Genomic DNA, 16,584 nt, shown 5'->3' with positions numbered 1-16,584 from the left:
TTTTTGTAGTAAATTGCACGGTTTATTGTAGCTCATATGCTATTCACGACATGCTCTCTTTATTGTATAGCTACCCTCACAATAATCCCACTTTCCCTGAGTTACTAGGTTATGACAGTATTATAGTACAGTATGCTATAATAGTGTAGTCAGTATCAGTCAGACAGCACCAACCAGCCAAGGAGGAGCAGTGAGGACGTACGTGCTCTCCCTGTCGGCGGTGTCTGGAACTGATCCAGATCATCAGGGCTGGATTTGCTCCAGGTGCAAAAATGCTGTCAGGCTCATTAAGAGGGACCTCTCCGAGATCCGGCTATTCAGTTCAGCGCAGAGCTCTAAACGGACAGATTAATACCAGATAGACTGCGGCGTTACAGTGAGCGATTAAAGAAGAAAGAATTTCATTTATCTTTGGGTCGATTACGGACTATAGAGCGACACTATAGAGTTGCTGATTAGTTGTGACGGAGTTTTTGGAGTTTAAATTTGAGTTTATCGCTTATCAACATTATTTGAGAGTATTTGTTTTGACGAAAATACTTGTTTACCGACGGCCTGGTGGAGAAATCCGTTACCTGAGGATAACAAATCAAAGGTCTGTGAATGATAGGCCTAATACTGACACAAAAAGACAAGATAAGTACGTGGCAAATTAAAGTTATGGTGTTATAATGGAATGGCAATATTCAGAAATTATTTTGCAATTTGTTCTTTTTCAGAAATCTGCTTTAAACGAATACTTTTACCAGGGATTCCCCGTCTCCGAATGAAGGGATTTGTGCGCATTTTCGGTTGCAGTCTTTCTAGAAAATTGGTTGACCCATTATCGCATTGAGTGCCTTCGCCTGGTTTTTGTTTTGAGCTCTCCCAGAAATGGTGGGACACCTACATTTACAAGCTATGGATGATAGTCTGAAAGGAAAGAATCGGGAGGGACTGCTTGACAGTCCGGATTCGGGACTCCCTCCGAGTCCAAGTCCGCCCTTCTATTCGCTGTCTCCAGGTCTGCTCGAGTCGCGCTCCGGGAGTTGTTCAACGCCAGTCGAGAACCATGGATACTATAAAAAGGAGAGCAAAGGCAAACTGGTAAGCAACAGTTGATCATTTGTTTTGATAGCTTACAAGTGCTGCTGGCTCTGCGCATTGTGCACAATTCACCATAAAAAGCAGATAAACTCCCTGAATGTGTATGATCAAGACAAGAGAGAAATACACCTATCTAGCCTCTGATGACTATTGTTAAACCATGTGTCAGTTGCTGTAACCGTCGTGTACGTATGTCTATTAATGTTTTGTTTTGGACAGAAACATGAACTAGCATATTGTCTACCTACTCATAAACATATGGTAGTCCTTTTACTGCAGGGATTTCACTGATGCAACACATAGGCCTAGACATTTTCTGATGATGAATCTAAAACAATTCTAAACAAGTTGTTAAAGATAATTGATATTGATAGGCATTCCCTCAGATCACACATGTAGGAAACAAATGTGTTGTACATTTTTTTAAGGACTGGGTGAAAAATAACCAGAAATGAACTAAGTTTCTCTTATGTGTTTCATCTGTAAAAACGGATGCCATTGTTTGCAGGGATTTTGTCATCTGTAATAATTAACTTTCCACTGAAGAAAAGAGAAGCAGTGTTCAGAACATCCTGTTAATGACTCATAAAAGGGATAAGCATCAACCTGTGTACTTTCCAAGAAAAATATAAACATCTCAGAAATATCAATTGTATTGATATGTTTTTGTCTCTTGAGCGAATATTTAACCATATAGAGTCGAGGAGGAATGTTACAAGAGTCACAGAGGATGTCAACCATCCCTCTGTCTGTCCCATTCATGATGGAATACTTTGCAAGTCAATGGCAACCCACGGTTGACGTAACCCATAGAAACAAACAGAAGTTTCCAGTTGTATGTACGGGATACACATGGGATACACTGTCCAACAAAATGCTTACTTGCAGGTTCCTTCTCGACAATGCAACAACAGTAAGAAATAATAAAAGATCAGAATGTAAAGAACATTTAAAAAACTCTAGGTCAATGTGTGAGTATGTGTGGTGGTAACAATGGGAGAAGGGACAAAACAGTGTGATTGTGATTAGCTCCTTGTGTCTGTGGTCGCCGTTACTGACAACTCTCAGGTCAATCACCTCTAGTCGACCACACTGCTTCTACTCAAACAGTATAAATACCTTTTTAACCTGGCTGTACTTTCTCACAGCAGCCAATGCCAGCTTGGAAACTAGACAGCCCAAATACGCATATGCTTTGGCATGAAATCCCCAATAAATAGCTCTAGTGTGTCTAGTGCCTCACACTTGGGAAAGGGCACACAAGTTATTTGTTATGATACTGAACAAAAATGTAAATGCAACATTTTCGAAGATTGACTGAGTTACAGTTCATAGAAGGACATCAGTCAATTGAAATAAATGCATTAGGCCCTAATCTATGGATTTCACATGACTGGGAATACAGATATGAATCTGTTGGTCACATACCTTCAAAAAAAAGTAGGAGCGTCAATCAGAAAACCAGTCAGTATCTGGTGTGACCACAATTTTCCTCATGCAGCGTGACACATCTCCTTCATATAGACTTTATTAGGCTGTTGATTGTGGCCTGTGGAATGTTGTCCCACTCCTCTTCCATGGCTGTGCTAAGTTGCTGGATATTGGTGGGAACTGGAACAGGCTGTTGTACACAGATCCAGAGCATCCCAAACATGCTCAATGGGTGACATGTCTGGTGAGTGTGTAGAGATCCTAACAACATGGGTCCGTGCATTATCATGCTGAAACATGAGGTGATGGCGGCAGATGATTGGTAAGACAGTGGGCCTCAGGATCTCATCACGGTATCTTTCTCTGCATTCAAATTGCCATTGATAAAATGCAATTGTGTTCATTGTCTGTAGCTAATGCCTGCCCATACCATAACCCCACCGCCACCATGGGGCACTCTGTTCACGACGATGACATGAGCAAACCGCTCACCCACACAATGCCATACACACGATCTGCCATCTGCCCGGTACAATTGAAACCAGGATTCATCCATGAAGAGCACACCTCTCCAGCGTGCCAGTGGCCATCAAAGGTAAGTATTTGCCCACTGAAGTCGGTTATGTTGCTGAACTGCAGTCAGGTCAAGACCTTGGTGAGGACGACGAGCACGCAGATGAGCTTCCCTGAGACAGTTTCTGACAATTTGTGCAGAAATTCTTTGGTTGTGCAAACCCACAGTTTCATCAGCTGTCTGGGTGGCTGGTCTCAGACGATCCCACAGGTGAAGAAGTAGGTTGTGAGCTGTTGTGAGGCCAGTTGGACATACTGTTAAACTATCTAAAAACAACGTTGGAGGCGGCTTATGGTAGAGAAATTAACATTCAATTCTCTGGCAACAGTTCTGGTGGACATTCCTGCACTCAGCATGCCAATTGCACACTCCCTTAATACTTCAGACATCTGTGACAAAACTGCACATTTTAGAGAGGCCTTTTATTGTTCCCAGTGCAAGGTGCACCTGTGTAATGATCATGCTTTTTAATCAGCTTCTTGATATGCCACACCTGTCAGGTGGATGGATTCAGGTGGATGGATTATTTTGGTAAAGGAGAAATACTCACAAACAGGGATGTAAACCAATTTGTGCACACAATTTGAGAAGCTTTTTGTGCATATGGAACATTTCTGGGATATTTTATTTCAGCTCATGAAACACTTTACATGTTTTGTTTTTATATTTCTGTTCAGTGTATTTGATCAAGAAATGCAATTTGTGTAATGTTGGTTAAGAAGAGTAACTTTTATTTGATCAATCTTTTGCCACGATTTGAGTGAAAAGTAGTAATCCCATTGAGGAACAAAGGTCGATTCTATTAACTCCTAATTTAACTGTCAAAGGAACATGTTCATACAGGTCTAGATGGCATTTTGATGTGCTTTTAGCCAGCAGCCTACGCCACATGCAGTACAATGCAGTAGACTGGAGTTGCGTGACACTGGTTTGTTGAGGCCTGAAAGGAGATATGGTTCTAATCCCCTGGATGTGGGGATTGGTGGAGCTCCCCTGCTTTGTGGTTTCTCCTCATAAAAGCAGCTTTGATAGGGGCTGAATCTGCTTTTGGTTCCAATACCTTTCATGGGATTGTGTGTGTGTGTGTGTGTGTGTGTGGAAAAAAAATCAACCCATTCCATTAGTAAAGGCTTTCAAAGCATTTTTATGTGAGTTTGAGCTTATATACAGTACGTGCATGCTTGGCAGTGGCAGACATTCATGCACTTGCATAAAGAGTTTTTCCGCAGTTCTAATCTTGTGGTTTTTGTATGTGACCTAAGAACAATTTCAAAGTTCTGTTTTTGAGACACACATGCTTGCAAGAGCAGTTGCAGGCTGTTGCATAAGCGTTTCATTACCTCTGTATTTTAATTTAAACACACGATACCAGTATCGCGATACTGCTATACCTGATTTTCCATGGCAAAAAGGAAAACACAAGGCAGACTAAACTCGTTGTAGCTGGTGTATCTAAACTGTTGTGTGCTATAGCTTGGACAATAAACATGTGATTCTGGGTGACAATGTCAGGCTGCTTGTTTCCAAATTCAGTCCACTTCATGCTTTGTTTCCTTGTCACGATACGTCTGAGTATCACAATAATGGTATCGTGACAACCCTAACACACACACACACACACTGTGTTTGTTGCTAAATATATACTCTGGATGCATAAACCGCGTTGAAATGTAGTTATTTTGTGGTTACTACTAGACACTGAAAACACAACTTGACATTTAGCAGGTTTTCAACAGAGGGATTGACTACTGTAGCTCAGCGCTGACAACTGGATCCCCTTGTGAAGACATTACTCTATTTCACAGTAAAACCCCAAAATTACATTCTGGTTATTAGATGGTTATAGCTCAATATGATTACTTTCCATCTCCCTGTCTCTGTATAACCACTTTGGTACTTGAGCTAACGTTTTTTTTTGGGGGGGGGGTATAGATTAGTTCCAGCCCAGTCAAGGAGCTAAATCAGGGCTATAACTATCGCTGGATTAGAGTGTAGGACAGAAAGGAGACCCGTGTCATTAGGTTCCAGTACCAGCTTTAGAGTTGATATTCATAGTGATGCTGGAACTTGACGACCTCTACTCTCTCTTCTCAGTCAGCAGTTTACTGTGTGACGATGATGATGGGCAGAGTTTTTCCTGACTCCAGGTTCTCGTGATCTACCTCGATTGGTTGAGAGTTGCACATTGAGTGTCTATTGTGCTGTATGTAGCCTGTGCTTGGCTGCACACCACATTGACTGGGTGGGTAGAGTTGTGCTTCCGGGGAATGAGTTCCGTATGTGTGCTGTTGCTGCCTGGGTACAGTAGATGGAGGGGCCCCTAGCCTGGAGCCCACCTACATTCACAAGTATGTTTATACTTTCAAAGGCGGCCAACAAAATGCATTCCCCTGGATAAACAGCCAGGATGCTGCTCCAGCCAGAGAACAATAGACAAGCCAATCACACTCTTTTAATGAGATGATGCCACACTGTGCCAGAAGCACACAGTGGAAATGAATCAATTTACAGGGATTAACAGCAATGAGGGTAGCATGGTTATTGGTTACAGCAGAGGTTAAGTGGGGGTACAGTACAGCCCTGAGTGAGGTTTTGTTGGGTGCTGATTTGGGGGTTTGGGTAAGACGTGAGCTGTGTGCTGCACAGTGATTTGGGCGGCACCTCTGCTGTGCCTTTGGCTTGTTCCGAGCTGTTAGGGAGAGGTGAGGTTGGAGAGACGTGCATCCGAACATTAACGTAACAACTTTGCTCTATCTAAACTTTTGTAACGAGAGAGAGAATTCAGGAAGTTTGTGTTTTGGAGAGGTACCATAATTACACTTAAGCATCAGTTTGACATCTTAAACTCTCAACGAAACGTCTATTGTCTGAATGGCATGTTGACTGGACATCATGCTTGCCTCTTGGCTCAGACAGCAGCACTGAACATAGTTGGCAAAGGATTTAGAATTTGCTAACTGATTCCAGAAGCAGTAGCTACAGTGTATGGCTTTGTGCTTCTGACTTTGGTCTCTAGGCAGATGATGGGACAGGACAGCAGAGTCCCTATGCAGTGGCCTTCTTGCAGGGTCTCTCTGATAGGTGTAACAAGTGATCCAATCCTGGAGCAGAGGTATTTGACCCTCTGATTACATAGTCTAACCAGGTTGTCATATCCTATACTGTGTTCTGCTGTACTGTATGTGAGAAACTCTGAGATGCATACAGTACCCTTAGGTTGACAACACTGACTACAAGACTCCATCCATTTTAGAGTCAATTGAAATCAAATGAACTTCATGTATGCGTCCTCTGGGACAGAGGTTGTTGTATAGTGCAGACAGACAGTAGCCTCTCCTGTCTTGGACCACCATGTTGGCTAGACTAGAGGCTCTCTGTGGGGTGATTTAGTGAAGGGGAGCAGAGCGGTTCTGATGTCTTGAGCAGTGTCCGTGCCCAGGTCCAGGAGACACAGAGGCGGTGTGACGCTCTCAGCTAACCCACTCACTTACACAACATGCAGACAGGCCGGCTGGCTGACTGGCTTTGTTAGTCCCTTCTGAAGCATACCACTAGGCTGCTGTGGGGGCTCAGTGGAAAAAAAGATTTACAGCGACTGTAACACTTCGTATCGCCTTGTCCCTCTATGTAATTATCTGAATGAGAAAGGGAAGTGGTGTACTATTCCTTTTGCTACTTGTTGTGGAGACACCACCTACTCTTTCTAGCCAGGCTTTGCTCAGCTATTGTCGCTGTGTTGTGTGAATGCTGGGGGGAATGGCACAGAACTCCTCGTGTGGGAGGTCCTGTTCTAGGTGTATTGAGAGCCTGCATCTTTGCCAGCTAAATAAACTGTTTTCTATATTAGGTAGAGAGCACTAGTAGTGTATCAGTAGTGGGATCTCCCAGGACAGTCTGTTGACACCCACTCTTGCCTGAAGAATGGATTCTGCCAACTTACTTCCCTCTTCAACATGTCAAAGACACTTCCCTCACCACCAGTAGGTTCATTTTTACACATAAACAGGGGGTAATGTGATGAATTTATGTGAATGCCTACCTAACCTCATACCTAAATCTTCCCCTAGCTGCCGTACCTTCTCCTGAACTCAACGGGGACGGACCCGAGGACACGCATGTACCCTGTGTTCTTTGGTGAGAGCATCGAGGTCAACCCCAAACCTGAAACAGAGATCAAGTGAGTGACCCTTCACCAAACCACACAAATAATGACTTGGTATTAAACAAGCATTTACTGTAGTTTTAATGTACAGGTTGATGCAGCAGGCTTTTTGAAGGCAGCTTTTCTCTACCCTACTAAGTAGTCACCTCTTAACAGCGCCATCTAGTGATCAGCTTCTATACTATTTCCTATCTAATCTATTACTTAATGTATTACTCGGCAAAGTACTTCGGTACTTCAACACTTAATCCCATGTTTTTGGTTATACTCTCCAGGTGTAACTCTGAAGTGAAGTACGACTCAGACAGGCACTACCGGGACCAGGTGTACTGCGCTCCCGTTCCCACGGTGACTTCCTACAGCGAGATGGTGGTGGCCGTGCAGAACTGCACCTGGCGGCGCTACAAGTCCCAGGTGTACCTAGAGCCCCGTCAGAGGCCCCTGCACTACCAAAGCACCACCATTGTGTACCCCAAACATGCCAAGAACACTTACCGCACCACACTCAACTACAACGCTACGGGTTCGCAGCGGTGGTTTGTCTCCACCGTCCAGCTGAAGTCCAGGGAGGACAGCAGCCCCTGCATCATCTACGCTGAGGACCTCTAAACCTGATCTCAGACCTGACCTGCCTGGCCATTCCTACTGTTGTGGATTGGATACACACAGAGGCTGACAGACAGGTGGACACACAGGAAGACTGATAGACTGACACACAGAGGGTGGTAGTATTGCATACTGTATAAGGAATATTGTAGGGGGGAGTACATCGAATCACAAAGGCCTTTAATGAGTTGTCCTTCATGTTAATTTGTCTTGTGAGGCAGAGCGCTGCCAGTCTGCTGCCTCTTCTCTCCAGGAACACCTCTGATAGTTGAGCATGACTCTGGGGGTTGATGGTACCACGTTACACACCTTATTTGACTGTAAAGATGAATTATAGAAATTGACATATTCATGCTGAAGAGCTGACATGTGAATCCACACAGATGCAAAGCATTCTAATAGCTTGATTGCACTTCTTTTAACATTGTGTAAATTGTGGGTATTCTGAAAAGGGGGGAGGGGGAGCGAAAAGATTGGACCAAAGATTTTGTTACAAAGACAGTTTCACCCTAGTTGTAAGTAATGTCTTTGACACATCCTCATCAGACTCTCAAACACGACTCCTGCATTCGATCTACAACCGGGTGTCACGAGCACATCATTGTCGTCTCTCAAAAGATGCCCAGTGACGACAAACTCATCTCTGCGGCTTTGCGTCTTGCTTTGACACCCACCAAACCACATCTTCATTAGTGACCTCAAACTCTAGAATGTGCCTTTTTAGTCTGATAGACACTGGGGCATGTTAAAGCTAGAATCCTTAAGTGAAACAATAACAAAGTGGTCACTTTGTTTTGGTAAAAAGCTGAGGGATGGGCCTGGAGAGATGTAACCACAAATTCATAGACCGAGCATGGATGCAAAGACTGACTAGTTTACACCATGTTTTGAGGCTTTACAGTGTTTACGTTTACATTGGAGTAAAACAAGCTTGTATTTAGGGTTCTGATGGGGTATGACAGTTGAACTAAGTTCAAGAGGCATTTCTAAGTTATATTCTTCAAGAATCAATGGGTGTATATATCATTAATTAAAAGGTCTAAAAATGGATGTAGCAACTAAGGATTCTAGCTTTAAATGAAAATATCACATTATCCATGCCATTTTCTACAACAAATCAGAAATGGAGTCTGAGGCACCTTCAACAGCAGGCAGAGAGTCAAGAATTCTGTTATAGATTGCCTCTGGTGAAGGAGATGCTTGTTGTCGCTGCCATAACTACAAGTCAACCTGCCAGTTGGAAATGCCAAAGTTGGAGCCAGAGAGAAGGAGGGAGAGCAGAGCTGGGAAAACCTGAGGAACATTTCTATTTTAAGACATGGCTCTAGCCCCTGATATCCAGGTTGTTTGGCAGACTGGTAAACACGACCATAAAAATCCAAACATGTTACTCTCTCCAGCACACTGTTGTTATATACAGGATAGTGAAATGGGTGGCTTAGATTTATTCACAGCTGTCAGGTGTTGTAGGAAAAGAATAGCAATTCTTATTTGTATTAAGAACTGCCTGATCTCGCTCACAACACTTTTTTAGTCTATTTTATATATATATGGATTATGGAACCTGGTAAATATTCAACCTTGTATTATGAATTCAGATCTCTTACCTCCATTTTTTTTCTCTCTCTACTTTATTTCATAGAAAATTTGCATTTTCTACTTTTAATTTACATCCTGAGCTACTTTTGTAATGAAAAAAATGTAGGTTTTGAAAATTGACAAAGGTGTGTTTTATACACTAAAGAATATGGACAGAAGAAAGTGAGAGAAAGTGAAGAGGCTCTGTTTTGGAGGCTTTCTTAAGGGTCAAGATGTTCTGAGTAATGAGGTCTACTGTAAATGTTACAAGTGCAACAGCAGCTTTATAATACTGATGGTTTGAACCATAGGTATTACAGTGGCTGGTACAGAAGGAGGCCGTTCAGTGGAAAGATTGCTGTGGATTTCTGTGATGTGCAGGAGGTATGTGAGAAGTCATGAGTTATACGTTTGAGGTGATGGAAGTCTAAGGGTTTCAAAGCATTTGGTTGTTTTGTTTAAGATGCTTTCTAATTATTGATGTTAATGTTTCCTAACGGTTGATTTTGTTCTTGTAAAATACTTTCCTGTTGTATATGTGGCATCGAGGCACTTCATAATTCTCTTTATATTTTTGTATATTTCCTGTGTCAATCATCTTTTTTGTTTGGGAAAATAAAAAATTATTTAATTGAATAAAAATCTTTTAATTGAATAAAAGACCAAATACCAAAACCCAAACTGCACTATGGTCACGTGTATTTTCAGCATTTCCTTTTCAGCATATTGAAAGAGCCTAAAATCCTGGAACAAAGCTGCAGTGTAGACAACCTAACTTCAATTCACAACAGAATTCCCACGGCATGTCTGAAGTTAAAGAGAGGACCCGTAGCAAACAATGCATACAGCTCTATTATTATGATCTCAACCACAAAGGAAAGGAATATCATCTCTCCAGCAGCAGTACAGGAAAAAGAAAGTTCCACAGACGTAACCGCCAGGGAAAAGGTCCCATTAAATGTGGCGCAACTTCTTAACTGTTGAAGGTTCTGCCCTGCATCATGCTTTAAGGCAGGGTTGGGCAACTAGATTCAACCGTGTGCCAATTTTTGTGAGTGGATGGCGGGGGGCTGGAACATAATTAACAAAGAGATTGTATATGATAATAATAATTTCATACCTTTATTATATTGAGACACAATCAAGTCTAGTTTTTTATTCATGGGAATACTTGAACAGCTTTCCTAAATTAAACACATTTTTAGCTGAATTCCTGGTGATTTTTACTTTAAAAAACTCAAGCATTATTCCATCCTATTAATATCCTAAATATCCAAGTGATACTAAAATAACAGCAGATCTCCTCCCTCCTATTGCATAGGGCACGTAGGAGGGGTTGGGTGTGTACCTCAGAGCCCCATGGTCTCCTCAGTAACACAAATCCACCAGCACCTCCTCCTTCACTCTGAAGCTAATAGCACCAGACAGGATTAAGATGTCACACAGGAGCTGTGACTGGGGCTTGGGTCCAACCAAGACTTTACAACTAAAGGCTCTACTCTCAATTGTTCCTCTAGCTAGTCAGTGGTGAAATTGTAGGTCGTCCCAGCAGAGAAGAAGAGAGGGATAAACATGGCACCATTAGAGTAAATGGTATCATCTATTTAGAAATAAATATATGGCTCTGGTATGATCCAAAAGTGCTCCATATAAGAATTTACTGTACTATTATTCCAGTAATAACATGGGTTGAAGTCCATGATGGTCAACCTTTTGTCCCTAAAAGGAGGAAACAAATTCATGTTAGTCACCTTCAGGAGGTTACTAGAGTTCACTCTTACCCCCTGGGGATTTATTAACTCGGAGTCATCCATGATTCACCAAACAATATTTTTGAAAGAAGAAGCTAAGTACTTTAACCATACAGTGCATTCAGAAAGTATTCAGACCCCTTCCCCTTTTCCACATTTTGTTACGTTACAGCCTTATTCTAAAATCGATTCAATGTTTTTCCCCCACTCATCAATCTATACGCAATACCCCATAATGACAAAGTTAAAATAGGTTTGAAGAAATTATTGCAAATGTATACAAATAAAACAGAAACGCCAAATTTACATAGGCATTCAGACCCTTTGCTATGAAACTTGAAATTGAGCTCTGGTGCATCCTGTCTCCATTGATCATCCTTGAGGTATTTCTACAACTTGAGTGGAATCCACCTGTGGTAAATTCAATTGATTGGACATGATTTTGAAAAGCACACAACTGCCTATATAAGGTCTCACAGTTGACAATGTATGTCAGAGCAAAAACCAAGCTGTGAGGTTGAAGGAATTGTCCGTAGAGCTCTGAGACAGGATTGTATCGAGGCACAGATCTGGGGAAGGGTACCAAAAAATGCCTGCAGCATTGAAGGTCTCCAAGAACACAGTGGCCTCCATCATTCTTAAATGGAATATGTTTGGAACCACCAACACTCTTACTAGTGCTGGCCGACCCGGCCAAACTGAGCAATCAGGGGAGAAGGGCTTTGGTCTGGGTGGTGGCCAAGGACCCAATAGTCACTCTGACAGAGCTCCAGAGTTCCTCTGTGGAGATGGGAGAACCTCCCAGAAAGACAACCATCTTTGCAGCACTCCACCAATCAAGCCTTTATGGTAGAGTGGCCAGACGGAAGCCACCCCTCAGTAAAAGGCACATGACAGCCCGCTTGGAGTTTGCCAAAAGCCTCCTAAAGGACTCTCAGATCATGAGAAACAAGATTCTCTTGTCTGATGAAACCAACATTGAACTCTTTGGTCTGAATGCCAAGCGTCATGTTTGGAGGACACCTGGCACCATCCCTGCGGTGAAGCATGGTGGTGGCAGCATCATGTCTGGAGGAAACCTGGCACCATCCCTGCGGTGAAGCATGGTGGTGGCAGCATCATGTCTGCAGGAAACCTGGCACCATCCCTGCGGTGAAGCATGGTGGTGGCAGCATCATACTGTGGGGGGGGTTTTCAGCGGCAGGGACTGGGAGACTAGTCAGGATCGAGGGAAAGATGAACAGAGCAAAGCATAGAGAGTTCCTTGATGAAAACCTGCTCCAGAGCACTCAGGACCTCAGACTGGGGCGAAGGTTCAATTTCCAACATGACAATGACCCTAAGCACATAGCCAAGACAACACAGGTGTGGCTTCAGGACAAATCTCTGAATGTCCTTGAGTGGCCCAGCCAGAAGCTGGACTTGAACAGGATTGTTTTAAAACAAGCAATGGTTGCTATTTCATATTACTTCACCAGAAAATACTAAATTCCACTTTATTTGTCAGGGACAACAGCTGGAAGCGCAAGAAGTATGAATGCCCTGACTTCTGCTGAGGCCATATGAAGTGCTGCCAATGCAGACGTCAGATTGACCATGCACCAAGATGCACAATGCACTTCTCTCTGCAGAATGCTCTCTCCCACCAATTTGTGAACATTCATTATTTTATAACTTCAATGTGTGAATTGTTTAAATTTGATTGTTAGTGTATATCAATTCCCCATTATATATATCAGCAGTAGTACATTTACTGTTAATTCCTACAATTTCTAATATACAATGTTTGTTACTTTGGTTAATGGTCATTTATTTTAATGCATTGAATATTATTATTCCAGTCTTCCTGTTCTCATTGTCTGAGTGGACACATTGTTCGCAGAGTACACAACCTATGCTACACTTGTGAGAAATAAGTTTGATTGATTGAATTCCATTTTCGAGTACTGTCAATGTAGTCATTTTCTTTTGTTTGGAGCGCTCCTGTCAATGTTGAGTAAGGACGCGCACACATAGAAGTAGACCTATAGGCTAAATGGCCTGATTATACATAGAAGTAGGCCTATAGGCTACATGGCCTGATTATACATAGAAGTAGGCCTATAGGCTACCTGGCCCGATTATACATAGAAGTAGACCTGCTACATGGGCTACCTGGCTACCCCGATTATACATAGAAGTAGGCCCATAGAAGTAGACCTGTAGGCTACCTGGCCCGATTATACATAGAAGTAGACCTGTAGGCTACCTGGCCCGATTATACATAGCCTATAAGTAGACCTAGGCTAGGCTACCTAGGCTACATGGCCTGATTATACATAGAAGTAGATTATACCTATAGGCTACCTGGCCTGATTATACATAGAAGTAGAACTATAGGCTACCTAGCCTGATTATACATAGAAGTAGACCTGTAGGCTACCTGGCCCGATTATACATAGAAGTAGACCTGTAGGCTACCTGGCCTGATTATACATAGAAGTAGGCCTATAGGCTACCTGGCCTGATTATACATAGAAGTAGACCTGTAGGCTACCTGGCCTGATTATACATAGAAGTAGGCCTATAGGCTACCTGGCCTGATTATACATAGAAGTAGACCTGTAGGCTATATGGCCTGATTATACATAGAAGTAGACCTGTAGGCTACCTGGCCCGATTATACATAGAAGTAGACCTGTAGGCTACCTGGCTACCTGGCCTGATTATACATAGTAGGCTACCTGGCCTGATTATACATAGAAGTAGCTACCTGGCCTGATTATACATAGAAGGCTAGGCTACCTGGCCTGATTATACATAGAAGTAGGCCTATAGGCTACCTGGCCTGATTATACATAGCCTATAGGCTACCTGGCCTGATTATACATAGAAGTAGGCCTATAGGCTACATGGCCTGATTATACATAGAAGTAGGCCTATAGGCTACCTGGCCCGATTATACATAGAAGTAGAACTTTAGGCTACCTGGCCCGATTATACATAGAAGTAGACCTGTAGGCTACCTGGCCCGATTATACATAGAAGTAGAACTATAGGCTACCTGGCCTGATTATACATAGAAGTAGACCTGTACCTGGCCCGATTATACATAGAAGTAGACCTGTAGGCTACCTGGGCCCGATTATACATAGAAGTAGACCTGTAGGCTACCTGGCCTGATTATACATAGAAGTAGGCCTATAGGCTACCTGGCCTGATTATACATAGAAGTAGTAGCTACCTGGCCTGATTATACATAGAAGTAGGCCTATAGGCTACCTGGCCTGATTATACATAGAAGTAGACCTGTAGGCTACCTGGCCTGATTATACATAGAATAGGCCTATAAGATTATACATAGAAGTCCTATAGGCTAGGATTATACTACCTGGCTACCCTGATTATACATAGAAGTAGGCCTATAGGCTACCTGGCCTGATTATACATAGAAGTAGCTACCTGGCCTGATTATACATAGGCTACCTGGCCTGATTATACATAGAAGTAGGCCTATAGGCTACCTGGCCTGATTATACATAGAAGTAGACCTGTAGGCTACATGGCCTGATTATACATAGAAGTAGACCTATAGGCTACCTGGCCTGATTATACATAGAAGTAGACCTGTAGGCTACCTGGCCTGATTATACATAGAAGTAGACCTGTAGGCTACCTGGCCTGATTATACATAGAAGAAGTAGGCCTGGCCTGATGGCCTAGGCTACCTGGCCTGATTATACATAGAAGTAGGCCTATAGGCTACCTGGCCTGATTATACCTATGGCTACCTGATTATACATAGAAGTAGACCTAGACCTAGGCTACCTGGCCTGATTATACATAGAAGTAGAAGATTATACATAGAAGTAGCCTAGGCTACCTGGGCTACCTGGCCTGATTATACATAGAAGTAGGTACCTGTAGGCTACCCTGTAGGCTACATGGCCTGATTATACATAGAAGTAGACCTATAGGCTACCTGGCCTGATTATACATAGAAGTAGACCTGATTATACATAGAAGGCTACCTGGCCTGATTATACATAGAAGTAGACCTGTAGGCTACCTGGCCTGATTATACATAGAAGTAGGCCTATAGGCTACCTGGCCTGATTATACATAGAAGTAGGCCTATAGGCTACCTGGCCTGATTATACATAGAAGTAGGCCTATAGGCTACATGGCCTGATTATACATAGAAGTAGAAGTAGATGATTATACATAGAAGTAGTAGGCTACCTGGCCTGATTATACATAGAATAGAAGCTACCTGGGATTATACATAGAAGTAGACCTATAGGCTACCTGGCCTGATTATACATAGAAGTAGACCTACATAGGACCTACCTGGCCTGATTATACATAGAAGTAGGCCTGATTATACATAGAAGTAGACCTACCTGGCCTGATTATACATAGAAGTAAGTAGGCTACCTGGCCTGATTATACATAGAAGTAGAGGCTACCTGGCCTGATTATACATAGAAGTAGGCCTATAGGCTACCTGGCCTGATTATACTGATATATACCTGGCCTGATTATACATAGAAGTAGACCTAGGCTACCTGGGATTATACTACCTGGCCTGATTATACATAGAAGTAGGCCTATAGGCTACCTGGCCTGATTATACATAGAAGTAGGCCTATAGGCTACCTGGCCTGATTATACATAGAAGTAGACCTGTAGGCTACCTGGCCCGATTATACATAGAAGTAGACCTGTAGGCTACCTGGCCTGATTATACATAGAAGTAGGCCTATAGGCTACCTGGCCTGATTATACATAGAAGTAGGCCTATAGGCTACCTGGCCTGATTATTATAGGCCATAGGCTAAGATTATACATAGGCCTAGGCTACCTGGCCTGATTATACATAGAAGTACCTAGGGCCTGATTATACATAGAAGTAGACCTATAGGCTACCTGGCCTGATTATACATAGAAGTAGACCTATAGGCTACCTGGCCTGATTATACATAGAAGTAGACCTGTAGGCTACCTGGCCTGATTATACATAGAAGTAGACCTATAGGCTACCTGGCCTGATTATACATAGAAGTAGACCTGTAGGCTACCTGGCCTGCGCGCAAATGTAGGCATGTAAATTTGACAATTTGGCATTAGTGTAAAGTATTTAAGCAAAAAAATACCCAAAACTCCTATTTAAGTCATTTTTTGGGGTATCTGTAGTTAACTTTACTATTTATATTATTGCCAACTTTTACTTCACTACATTCCAAAAGAAAATAATGTACTTTCTACTCCATAGATTTTCTCTGACACCCAAAAGTACTCGTTCCATTTTAAATGATTAGTTCGAAAGGAAAATGTCCTTATTCACACACTTATCAAGAGAACATCCCTGGTCATCCCTACTGCTCCTGATTGTCGCTTGTAAATGTTGGACGGTG

At 42.5% G+C, this 16,584-nt stretch overlaps 1 protein-coding gene across 4 annotated transcripts; it reads left to right on the top strand.

The window, feature by feature from the left end:
* The first annotated feature begins 266 nt into the window (after window positions 1-266).
* On the top strand, window positions 267-10,118 carry LOC135514180 (refilin-A-like). Of its 4 annotated transcripts, none has more exons than XM_064937461.1 (4): window positions 267-595; window positions 720-1,086; window positions 7,159-7,268; window positions 7,529-10,118. In XM_064937461.1, the coding sequence occupies exons 2-4, from the start codon at window positions 874-876 to the stop codon at window positions 7,860-7,862; spliced, it is 657 nt and encodes a 218-aa protein (XP_064793533.1). In that variant the 5' UTR covers window positions 267-595; window positions 720-873; the 3' UTR covers window positions 7,863-10,118. The 4 variants fall into 4 exon arrangements, with proteins under 4 accessions (XP_064793533.1, XP_064793534.1, XP_064793532.1 ...); XM_064937462.1 differs by having other exon boundaries at window positions 267-640; XM_064937460.1 differs by having other exon boundaries at window positions 267-1,086.
* The last annotated feature ends 6,466 nt before the right edge of the window (window positions 10,119-16,584 follow it).

The sequence above is a fragment of the Oncorhynchus masou genome, chromosome 25 (genome assembly GCF_036934945.1).
Source record: "Oncorhynchus masou masou isolate Uvic2021 chromosome 25, UVic_Omas_1.1, whole genome shotgun sequence".
Taxonomy (NCBI): Eukaryota; Metazoa; Chordata; class Actinopteri; order Salmoniformes; family Salmonidae; genus Oncorhynchus; species Oncorhynchus masou.
Note: the sequence above shows the minus strand (reverse complement) of the source record. Positions and strands in the feature narration are given on the sequence as shown.

Bases quoted from the DNA above. Each gene is read 5' to 3' on its own strand.
- LOC135514180 (XM_064937461.1), top strand. From the start codon at position 874: ATGGTGGGACACCTACATTTACAAGCTATGGATGATAGTCTGAAAGGA. The intron at 1,087-7,158 runs GTAAGCAACAGT...ATCTTCCCCTAG, and splicing joins AGGAGAGCAAAGGCAAACTG to CTGCCGTACCTTCTCCTGAA. The intron at 7,269-7,528 runs GTGAGTGACCCT...TATACTCTCCAG, and splicing joins AAACCTGAAACAGAGATCAA to GTGTAACTCTGAAGTGAAGT.